Below are 11,911 nucleotides of genomic sequence, written 5' to 3' on the forward strand. Positions count from 1 at the left end.
ACCCTGCACTTTTTCATGAAAGTTTCTGCTTAATTGAGAGGTCTTCCCTTTCCTCTCTCTTACATATCTGAACTACACCAAATTATTACATTTACTCATATAATGTCCTAAGTTGCCTTCAGAAACCATTTTGAATAGTGTATTTCATGTATGGGAACCATGCTATTCATTATTCTGGAAAAAAATATAAAAACAACACAGGAAGGTACCCAGATGCAGGGAGAAAGTCTGAAAATAGTTTCTAATTTCTTCTCATGCTGAGAGCAGCTGGTGGGTAGGAAATGAAGCCCTGAACTGCTCCCTTTCCCACCTCATTCTCCCCTTCCTTCCCAACAGTGATCCCTCTCCCTGGTTTTCTATCAGTTTTCTGATTTTCTACTCCTTTGGCACTATTAACTCATCTCTTCCTGATTTCACCATCATTTCATTCCCAGGAGGATGATGTACACCTGTGATGAACACAACGGTGACTCGGTTCATTCCCTAGAGCATTGCAGGGTGAGCCCCCCCAGAAGGATTCAGGACACCCAGTCCTCATCCAGCTAAGCTGCAGCACTGTTATTCTTGATTTGCTATTTTTCTACCATTTCTCAGCCCAAGGACAAGTCAGCACCTACAGGAGCTTATGGATATTCCAGTCCTGTGGGTGTCTGAGAGCACAACCAGGAGCAGGGCATCTGACACTGCAACAGAACAGGGGCAAAAAATGCCCCAGATATTTTCCATTCCTCTTTGGGGCTGAACTGCTTTTCTGTGGAAGGCTGTAACCACTGGATTACTTTCTTACGTGCCCTGTGTGTACTCAATCCAACCTCTTCTCGTTTTCTTCTAAATCAATTATTCCAGCATGACCCTGGATAAATGATGCTCAGCACCTTAATGTAACTTGAGCAAACAGTCTTGAAATGCTCTTAATAACCAGACAATCCACAATCGAATCTTTCATTCTGTGAAGCAGACTGAGGTGTTTTTTGTTTTTTGGTTTTTTTTTATTCCTGAACTTGCATTTTATGGCTGTATTTTCACAAAAGCTATTAATTATTGTCCATTTCTGGAACGGCACACTGCTAGGCACTTCCACAGCTGCCTCCTTCCCTTTCCCCAGCTCAGGCACAATTTCCTGAGTTGTGGAGTAAACAGAATTACACTGTGCAGAATAATCCAAGGGGTCTCAGACGGGGCAGCGTGGGCTTTCTGCCGCTCCGTCAGCATCGCAGGGACCTGCAAACAGCGCTGTGATGTTACGCTTTATGTGGCTAACACTCCCCAGCACTGAGGTGAATAATGTGCCTGCCTTGCCACTAGGCACATGGAGACTTTTTGCTAGGCTTGTTTGATGCTAAATGAAAACTTCTTTTTTTTTTTTTTAATTTGCTCCGAAGAGCTTGGCACAGGAAACCCCTAAATCCTACAATAATAAATCTTCTATTTATCTTTTAAAATCCAGGGCAAAATAAAAACCATTAAGCACCCAGAGTCATGGGCTGAACTGTGTTTTCATAACTTGCTACAATCTTCTGGCATAAAAAGATTAAACTTTATGAATTAAAAAAAAACAAAACAAAACAAAACAAAACACTTCTCAGTGTAAAAATACCAGCCTTGTTGCCTTCTATGGAGCACTGTGTCATTGTATGACACAATTTAATGGCGGGAGCACTTAGAAATTGCAAAGACAGGCACAATCCAGAAACCTGCATCTGATCCAACGTGATTGTTTTCACACTATCCAGCATTTGCACTAAATCTGAAGAGGAAACGTGGTCCAGCTACAGCATAAAATGAACACCCAGTTATTAACCTCACTGTCATGATTATTTAACTCCTACAGACTGACATGTTATTGAAGCAGAAGAAAAAGGAATCCCCCCCAAATTATCCCGACTGTTGTGCTGAGGAGGAGCCCTCTTGCTGGCTATCACAACCTGTTTAGGGTGTCTCAGAGCAGAAATCAAGGGAGAGGTTGAGATCTCCACGGCGATTACACCACCGCAAAGAAGGTCACAGAAGTTGCACCCTTGAAAATCAGCACCATACAGTCCTTTGAAGCGCAGACACTTGGCAAGTCAAAGAATCAGGCCCTCCTTTAGCAGTGCTTCCACACAAACCTTCACGCTAGGATACATCAACTAAAAACTTAACATCGCCTGTCCCAATTCTTGCATGGTGTTTAATCACAAGTTAAGGCAGCAGCAGAGTCCAGCACAACCTGAAGGCTGAAGTCTGCTTTTAAAAAAGCCAGTGGGAATGTTTCATCAAGTCTGAGAGGGTACCAGGAAATAGGTCTCCTTCCACAATTTTTTCACCCTGAAAGGTGAGAAAGGCTGCTTAAAGCACAATTAAAATTCATTTCCATTTTTTCTGTGCAAAGCACAAAGTTGAAAGAGGGTGCTGACAGGGCAGAACCGGGATAATTACTTCACCAAAGAAAGTGATTCTTGTAAAAGTCATAGGTGTTTACAATAACACCTATGAACATTTAATAATTGACCTTTCAATAGGATCCTCAGAGCAGGATTGAGGAAAATCCAGTGTGGCCAATAGGTAAAAAATAAAAAACATGTCTGTGAATCTCCATCTATACCCAAGCTTCCTTGTTCTTCACTAAACTCAGACTTACAGAGCTGATCTACAGGCATTTCAGGGATAAACCAAGAAGAAGCTATTTTTAAAGCCTCCCTAACCCTACAGATCATATGCACCATACATTTGTAAGTGTTATAACATGCTCTCATTGGAATTATTTTCTCTGCATAGGCATCCAGACGGATATTGGTACCACCACCACCAAAAAAAAAAAATAAGGCAGCAATATCTTATTTAGGGATATTGCTATCACTAATGCAGCTTCTTAAGAAGTCTATGATGCACAGTTCTTCACTCTTATTAAAAGCAAAGACACTTCAATGTCTTCAATTTTCTCCTTGGTTTTGGGGGGAGATTTCTGATCAGGGACTTCTCTATTTCCTGAAGTTCCTAAAAGCTGAAGTTTGGGTTTGTTGATTCATTGGTCATGGAGTGCATCCAGCCCCTGTAAAGCCCCATCCAAGGAACTGTAAGTCATTCATAACTATTCTGTGTGCCCTGACCCACTGATTTTAAAACAATTTTTGCTGTGGCTGCATTCATATAAATGTGCTGATTATTAATATGATTTGTGTCAGCTTTTAACCAGTTGGTTAAGTACTCTTTCGAAACTCTAAATTGGTTCTTTCAAAGGTGGTTTGCAATAATTTCTTCCCAAGCTCCTTTCCAAGAACTACACATGTGGACATAGTTGGAAATGTCCATTTAACAATACTGGAAGATTTCTTTCCCAAAAAGCAAAAGCTTCATTGAGAAGAATGAACAGGTGCAGTGGCAGCCATCCACTATGACAGGAGGTAAGTTCTATCATGCAAGAGTTTAGCTGAACTTATTTTTAATTATATATATATTTATAAAATTAACCAAGAAAATCCATCTTAGAAGAAATTAAAACTTCATTAAATCCTGCAGAATTTTCCAAATAGCTTTGACTTTTAGACAAAGAAAATATGGGAAGCAGTTTTGAGTGTCCAGATTCTGCATTTTAGTATTATGTAAATAAAAATGCCTTATTCTTTATTTGCTAACTCATGATCTATTTTAAAACTACTTTTTAATTAATTGAAACAAGGAAGCTTGAGATCCATTTCTAAAATGGTTGCACAACTTGAAAACATTAGGTAGTTTGATGATACAAAAATAAAGTCTGGCCAGACCCTAAGTTTTCCTGATTCTACCCCAAAAAAAATTTTTTTAAGCTTTTACTAAGCTAAATCTGAGTGAATCCTCACTATCTTCACCTTTTTTTTTTTACTGCTGAGTCCCAAAATGAAACTCCTCCTCGGACTTCCTCCGTTGCTGTGAATCAGTGCGTGCTGGCCTAAGCCACTCACTAGGTGAATCCTTCCCTCTGACAGCTGAGGGGCTGCATTTGCAAACACACAGCAAACAGTGGACAGCCCCCACAGTCACAGGGCTCTACCCAGACAATCCTTTCACTGCCTTCACAATACTCTCAGATCAATAGCTCAGTTAAGCAAAGGCTATATGAAAATGTTTTTGAAAATATTATTGTCACGAGCGCTTTTATCGCTCCTGGGGTTGATTTACTGATTCATTGTTTTCCGACCTTGAAGAATATGCAATTTAAAAATGCCCCCAGGATGCAAATTGCTACTAGAATTTCAATTGGCACTCATTTCTTCTCAGTTTCAAAAATCCTCAATCTTCTTTCAAAGATATTTCAATTTAATTTTACCATACCGCTATGTTATCTCTCCCTAGAACTTCTCACCAGAGCGCACTACAGCTTTTAACACAGGAAATGCAATGGGGTTGTATTTCGAGACAACAGATGTTTCACAGGTGTAAAGGTTGCAATTGTAACCTATTTTCAACTATATTGGAAAAAAGCAGCAGAAAGCTACACCTTTGGAGGTTTTCCCCCTCTGGGTAAAAAAAAAAAAAAAAAAAAAAAAAAGGAAAAATAAAAGTCTCAGGACTGCTGCACAGTACTCTCTATCTGAGGAAACTGTAATTCGAATAAAAAACTATAGAAGCAAAATCTTTCGATGTCCTGCTATGCAGAGCTGCTCTGGACAGGATTAGGAACTGGAGAACAGGGAAGACCCCACTTGCCTGCATTTTCCCTACACCCAGGTGCCCACTGCTGCTCTTCCCAAAGGAGCCCCACAACTCCCAGGCTGGCAGACACGGCCCGGGGCTGTGTACACCCAGGATGCCTTTTCTGTCAGGATTTGAACAGAAGGTGCCATCCCATTACTGCCAGGTAAATGCACTATTTAAGAGGATGTCAGAGAATGAAGAGTTAGCACTAAGTCCTGTAACTCCATCAATGGGCACTAACTCACACAGGCTCTCTGGGAAACCCTGTCGATCTCTGAAATGTAGTCAGGTTTAGAAAATTTAATTCCTTTCATTGAATTTGATTTTACGTCACCAGTGTAAGCTACACATCTCAATATGGACACTTGGGGTGATTTAAATCACACCTGACACTGATTTCACAAAAAGGGCAATGTAAATGCCATCTGATCCTGTCTCAATATATTCAGGAATTTTTTTCAATACTCTCAGACTGGTTTGAGTGCATTATTTAAACTATTGCAACCTTATTAATCTAGATCAGAAGGCAGGAAAAAGAAACGTTAGCAGGGGGAAGGAAAAAAGAAAAAAGAAAGAAATTTTGGTCTTTGAAGACCTAAGGCCGCAAGCAAAGATTCATTCAGGAATCCAGCGGATTACAATAGGAACAGTGATCTGTGTGAATAGGAGTGACTCGAATGGCACCGACTGTGTTGTAAAACAATGTAAATGCTATTTTTTTGAATGCAGCGCTTTTGGAACGCATCTTTCAACTTTTCCATCTGAAAAAAACATCAGTTTTTCTTAAAGACAGATACGGATAAAGCAGGACACTTCTGCCTGAGGAGAGGCTAGCTGGGCTGATATTCGATATAAGCGCTCAGTCCCAAATGGGAGGAGGGAGAAGTGATTGATGGTTCGTAAGGAATTACTTGACTTTTGCACGTAACAGAAGCTGTTTGGATTCTCCCAAAGTTCTTGTCGAAGACAAGAAACATATTTTGAAACAGCAGCTTTCCCCTTACCAGCAGATGGAATAAACCTGTGTAAAAAACCCTGCAGGTTTAAAAAAAAACACATATAAAATAAGGGAGGATATTGATTGACACACTGCCCTTTCTCTACTGCTCCGCCGTGCTTTAAGGTTTGCCTCTCTTTTTCTGTTACCTGCCCTCTTAATACAGCGTGAGTCATTCACCTCTCTGCAGGAGGAGTTTCAGAAACCCAGCGTCAGAAGTTCCCCAGTTCAGTAAGACGCGTGTTACCACAGGAACAACTCCTTCTCGCTCTCTGTCTCCTGGGGCTCCAAGGTCAGAGTTGTATGAACTTGACTAGGATAACCCTTTCCCACAGGGCTCGACTCTCCTGGCTCTCATGTGGACAACTCCATCTGCCTCCTGCAACTGTCTCCTCTGGGAAAGACCAGAGCATTAGCTCTGCTGCTGGGGTATGGCGGGAACAGAGGTATTAGGAGGGGCAGATTTTCGCGTTTCCTTCCACCGTGTGCACAAGGGAGCTCTGTATCCCGTCTTAAAGAGGCAAACTGATGATCCAGCGGGTGGAATGAATTTCTACAATCCCAGACACACACAAATTCGTTAGGAAGACTTCTCACCAATAACGCCCAGTCCCAAAGCAAAGCTGACACTCTGTCTTACATCTCGTCGTCACAGAGCATTGCTCATCTACGAGCCTCACGCAAAGGACGATGGAGCCAATGTGCTTTACCTCGGGAGAGAGACGAGAAAAATTGCTCTGCCAGTTCTTGAAATCCTAGCCCCATCCACCTTCAGCCCCATCTACCCTTCAGCACTCGAACAAAAGCTGAAGTGAGAAACCGAATTAAGTCACTCCCTCTTCGCGGGTTTAGCAGCCACTGCTCAAAGAACGGACTCCATCAATATCAGCATTCGGAAGCAAGGGTATTTAAAAAAAAAAAAAAAAAAAAAAAAAAAAAAGAAAAAAAGGAAGTAGAAGGATCAATCGCATTTTCTCCTGCTCTTAGAATCTCTTTACCTCTCCGGAGGGTGGGTGGGCTGCGTGGCTCCCACACCCCCGCCGGCGGAAGGGTTTTGCCCGTGGGCAAGGAGGAGCAGGAGCACCGCAGCGGAGCTGGGCTGGGATGGACACCGATGCAACCTCCCGGGAGACACAGGAGAACAACGCGCCACGCTAAAAGAGCTGAAGATTTTACTCTTGTCAGCCCCTGAAGGCTTTGTCAAACTCTCGGGTCTTAATCTTACGGATAAGCATACGTAATAAACACATCGTGGGTCTTAAAACGTGTGCAGTGTTTTTTCTCTCTTTGCAGATGTTCGTCAGCGTAGATTCAGATAAACACAAGGAACGAATAATTAAACTCTGAAAAGTGCCTTGTTTTCTTTTGTTTAATGTGTTGTTTGGGGATTGTTTGTTTGCTTTCGGGTCGTTTCGGGGCTTTTTTAACCGGTAGGTGCACTTTCAATACATGCAACCAAAAATACCGATGGGATGGACGTGAGAAACAAAGACTGAACTGGTAGTAAAACTGGTTTACAAAATCGCTTGTGTGTTTATTCGCGAGGAAAAGGACGGCCCCAAAGCCGAAAAAGTCTATCTATTTCGCGGCCGCTCCGTTTCTTTCTGCCTCTGAAGCGCCTTGTGCTCGTCTCGCCGTGAAGAGACCCTGAGCGCCGGAAGCAGCAGCCGTAATTTTGTGAAGGAGACACGTTCCACCCACCCTCTCCACAAATTCAAATAAGTCTTAAACTTTCGACGAGGAAAGGAGCGCGCTCGGCTCTGCCTCGGTCTGTCCCCGCGCCCTTTGGGGTGGCGAAGGGACGGGCGGACGAATGCCACCGCCGTGAACGCCGGTAAACAAACAATATAAGCAATATAAACAATATATACAATATATACATCACGGGAGGCAACGCCTGGGGCCCCCGTGACCTTTCCGCCTCTCAGGTTAAATCTATAAATACCCAGAAGACATCCGAGCCCATTGTTTTGCTGCCCTCTGAAACCGAACCTGCCAAGGGGACGGAGGGGCGTCCCGCCACCCTCCTCCTCCTCCTCCTCCTTTGGCCTGTCGGCGGCGAGAACCCAGCGCCGGGGGAGGATGCCGGAGCGGGGCCGTGGGCGGCGGCGGAGCAGCCGGGGAGGCTTCCCGGAGCCCCCGGGAGAGCTTTGCCTCCCCCGGCCTGCCCGAGGGCACGGGGTGTGGGAGAGGACGTGAGAGTCGCCCTAATCCCGAATTCCTTTTCACAAGTTCGTGGTTGAACCAGCACACGATTAAAATCCAGATTTATCCCTCTTTTAAATGAGTCTCGTAAAAAAAAAAAAAAAAGCAAGCACGTTGACTCTGGCGACAAACTTCATGGCTGAGACATAAATAACTCGGATGCAAACGGGAGATGTTTGGTTTGTTTGGGTGGTGTGTTTTTTTTTTTTTTTTTTTTTTTTTTTTTTTTTTTTTTTTTTTTTTTAACAAACCTGGGGGATTTATCCGCTTGCTTTTCTCACCTTTGCCCACGCCACAGCCCGACCCAGCACCTCCCAGCCTGCCACCTCGCTTCTCCCAGGAGATGCGGTTCCGGAGGGAGGGGAGGCCTCTCGGGGAGACTCCGTTTCGCCAACACCGTCACCGAAGAGTTTGGGCACGGCTATAAGACTGTAAGGGGTCAGGGATTCCGCCAAAACTGGGAAAGGTGTAGCGCTGCCTCCCGGGCTCTCCCGAAGGCTGCGGTTTGGACAGGTCCAGCACAGACCCGCACCGACGAGGGGAGCGGAGCGGGGCCGCCCCGCCGCCTCCTCCCCTCTCCCCTGCCGGAGGACGTGTCCCCATCTTGGGAGAGAAATCCTCAAACCCTCCTGCCCGCAAAAGGTCCGGGAAAAGGAGAGCGAAGCCTCACTCTACTAGTGGCCGCCTTTAGCTCCCCGCACTGAATGGTTTTCAGAGCCTCCCGCGCTGAAATGCAGGCGATTTAGGCGAAAAGATCGATAAACGGAGCTAGACCTGTTTAAGTCATCCCACGAAAATCAAGACCTGGTTTCCCAGGGGGTACAGTAGGACTTGCGGCCTCTCCGCAAGCAACCCCGTACCAGCAGAAGGAGCAGCCCGTCGCTACTCAGGGGCAGCGGCTTTGAGTGTTGAACCTTTGGGACGCTATAAAAATTCCCTTTTCTAATTTTTTTTTTTTTTTCTATATCGCCGGAGATTTGGCACGTTTAAAATGCGTTAGGTGTAAAGTTTGTTCTTAATTAGCTCTTGTAAAGATGGAATTTGGTGGTCATTATAGAGCGGCTAATCAATTTTCACCCAGCAGCAAAAGTGCACCGCGGAGGAATTAGGTTTAATGAAGTGACTGCGCAAATTACAGTCGCGGACTTTATTTAAAGTCTATCAACCTCCTAAAAATGATTTCTCAAACTGTTCCTGATTTCCTTTGCTTTATGAAAAACATCACGTTTACTTTCTGAGGTTTCAGGCATTAGCAGCCATTCTCTCCCGCTCTCCAACCGGGCGCACGGGGAGTTTTCCAATTTTCCAATTCGAATTCAAGGAGAAATAGGCAAATTAAACTTGCAGGCCGTACAAAAATATATTCCAGTGCGGCTAAAAATTTATGAGAAATGGTTCATTAAAAAAAAAAAAAAAAAAAAAAAAAAAAAAAAAAAAAGAAACCACCACCAAAAAAACCCCAACCTGATGCACAGATACGCTCAGTTATTAGAAAGAGGATTTTTAGTTTTGGTCGTGTATTTATTCTTTTGAACAGGGAAGCCTCTGAAACCGTAGACTATTTTTTGGCTGGCTGATCGCTGCTGTCTCCTCTCCTTTATGCTGAGAGAGACGACTCTGGCAGTAGATTTTACCTACTTCTCCTTAGGATCCGCGCCGGGAAAGGCTGCTGCTGTTAAAAGCAAATTGAAACGCGGTTTCTTGAGGGCGTAGAGGGGCGAGGTCTCCATGGTCTTTAGCTCCCTTCAAAAACACTTTAAATAATTTTTTTTACAGCAGATATTTTTGATACCTCGATGTAAAATTCTTACTCTTCCCCCCCACCTCATTTTGTTTTTGTTTTCTGTTGTTGGTTTGGGTTTTTTGTGCTCTGAGTTTTGGGCAGCTTTTGCTAATTGATAGCTCAGGGAACGTCACCCTAAATAAATAAAAACAAAATTTAAAAGGTGTTTGCTGTTCCAAGTGCAGCGGGATGGATTTGGCGGGAGCGGAGGATAGTTCTGCCCTTTTTCTTAGGGGCTGCGCGATGAAATCGTTTGACCTTTTTGCCCCATCCGAACGCTAAATGCAAAGAGAAATCATCTAAAATTCGCTCTCTCCCCACACTCTAACTGTGAGAGCGGGGCCGCTCCCTCCGTCCCTTGTCAAGGCTGTGGGGATCGGGGCGTGGGACAGCTCGGGGACAGCTCGGGGACAGCTCGGGGACAGCTCGGGGACAGCTCGGGGAGCGAGGCCCAGCGCGTTTTCACCCTCGGGATCGTCGCGGATCCGCGGCCGCGTTTGCGGAACCGTCGTTTTAGGCCGGAGAGAGGCGGCCGAGGGGGACAAGAGGAGACCGAGGGCTTGGCTTGAGCCAAAGGATAGCCGCGAGCTACTGGATCCCTTTTAAATAGAAATAAACAAACCAGAGTTTAAAATTAAAAGTACAGACGCCAGGAAGGGAGTGTCGCGCTCCCTCTCCCCTAACCCCGTCCCTCCGGCCGCGGGCCCGGCGCTGCTCCATGCGCCGCGGCTCCCGGGAGGAGCCGGCCTGGGCAGCGGGGCCGGGCTCCTCGCACTGCCCCTTACCCGCTCAGTCCTATTCCTTGCCGGCAGCGTTTTCCCTCCGGACAGGGTCGGTTCCCTTCCGCGTCCCCCCGCGCCTCCGCCGCGGATTTTGAGCTCCGTGCCGGGAGCGGAGCGAGGCCGCGCCGCCCGGAACCCGGCGGGTCCGATCCCGGGAGCTGCGGGGTTTTACAGCGGGTCCCCATCGCTCCGAGGATCTGGCGACCCTCGCCCCGGGGCAGCGGTGATCCCGGATCCCCATATCCTGTTCCTACACCGAAAGCCCCGCTTAGGGAGGCACTGTCTCCGCGGGAGGACACGGAGGGTGGCCGGTGACTCGGGAAAGAGGAGAGGGGTGCATCTCGCACCCCCACTCCTATGCCCCCGACCCACCCGGCAACTCCACGATCGGGGCTTGGGAAACGCTGCGGCAAAACGAAACGCGTGTCCCGAGACACCCGGGAAGGACTATCGCGATCGACAGGCACGGAAGGAGTGGGAGGAGGGAGGAATAAAAAGGAAGCAGAGGGGACACGCTGTCCCTCGCGGGAGACCATGAAGCTATGTGGGGGAGAAAGAGACAGAGCGAGTAAGCGAAAGTCCCCGTAAAATGAAATAAAATAAAATATAATAATAGCAATAATAATAGTAGTAATAATAATAATAATTATAATAATAATAATAATAACACCACCACCACTACAACAACAAAGAAATCGCCGCAAAATTCCCGCTTCTTTTTTTCCGGTCTCGTATGTTTTCCGGGACGCGCTGCCCGGCGGGCAGCCCCCGGCAGGACTCAGGGAGAGAGGCTGGGGGGGAGCGGGGCTGGGGGCGGGGGGGTCCCGAAGAGAAAGGAGTCGCACTAACCGGGGTTGAGGTCCAGGCACTGAGTCGGGTCTTCATTGTCCCCCAGCTGGCCATTGGGGCTGAGGCTTTCCATGGACAAATCCAGCCCCTTGTCCTCCCAGTCTCGCAGTTTCCTCTTTTTATTTGTCCCGATCAAGGCTTCTACTGAGAAAGCGTGCGCTCGGGAGCTGAGGGCCACCGCCGATCTTCGCCTCTCGCTCATCTTATCCCCCAGCCCAGACCCTTGGGCAGAGGAGCGACCAGTGGCTGGGAGCACACAGCTCGGGGACCAGAGGCAGAGCCTCCTGCCTCTTTCTCCCCCCCCCACCCCTCCCCAGCTGCACCCCTAGAAGAACCAGCCCTCAGTCTCCTGAAGGCTCTACATGAGGCTGCAGATACTCCGCAGGCAGAGCCAGGAGGGTGTGCTCAGCCCAGGTCCCAGCACTTGCTCAGAGGGGCTGCAGGCTGGATTTTTTTTTTTTTTTTTTTTTTTTTCCTTCTCCCCTTTCCTTCTGTCTCTCTCTGATTGATCCAAACTTCTGGGATTTTTTTTTTTTTTTTTTTTTTTTTTTTTTCCCCTACAAGAGTTAGGCAGGCTGCGTGCGCCTGTCAAGGAAAAAAAAAAAAAAAAAAAAAAAAAAAAAAAAAGAAAGAAAAAAAAGA

General features: G+C 46.3%; 1 protein-coding gene across 1 annotated transcript in view; it reads right to left on the reverse strand.

Moving 5' to 3' along the window:
* The window catches only part of TBX15 (T-box transcription factor 15), a 57,552-nt gene extending 45,983 nt beyond the window's left edge, over positions 1-11,569 (reverse strand). Inside the window, exon 1 of the mRNA XM_040054374.2 lies at positions 11,270-11,569. Within this exon, the coding sequence (XP_039910308.2) occupies positions 11,270-11,471 (202 nt within the window). The 5' untranslated portion in view covers positions 11,472-11,569. The remainder of the gene's footprint in view (positions 1-11,269) is intronic.
* Positions 11,570-11,911: the final 342 nt, after the last annotated feature.

Source organism: Hirundo rustica, chromosome 2 (genome assembly GCF_015227805.2).
Source record: "Hirundo rustica isolate bHirRus1 chromosome 2, bHirRus1.pri.v3, whole genome shotgun sequence".
NCBI lineage: Eukaryota > Metazoa > Chordata > Aves > Passeriformes > Hirundinidae > Hirundo > Hirundo rustica.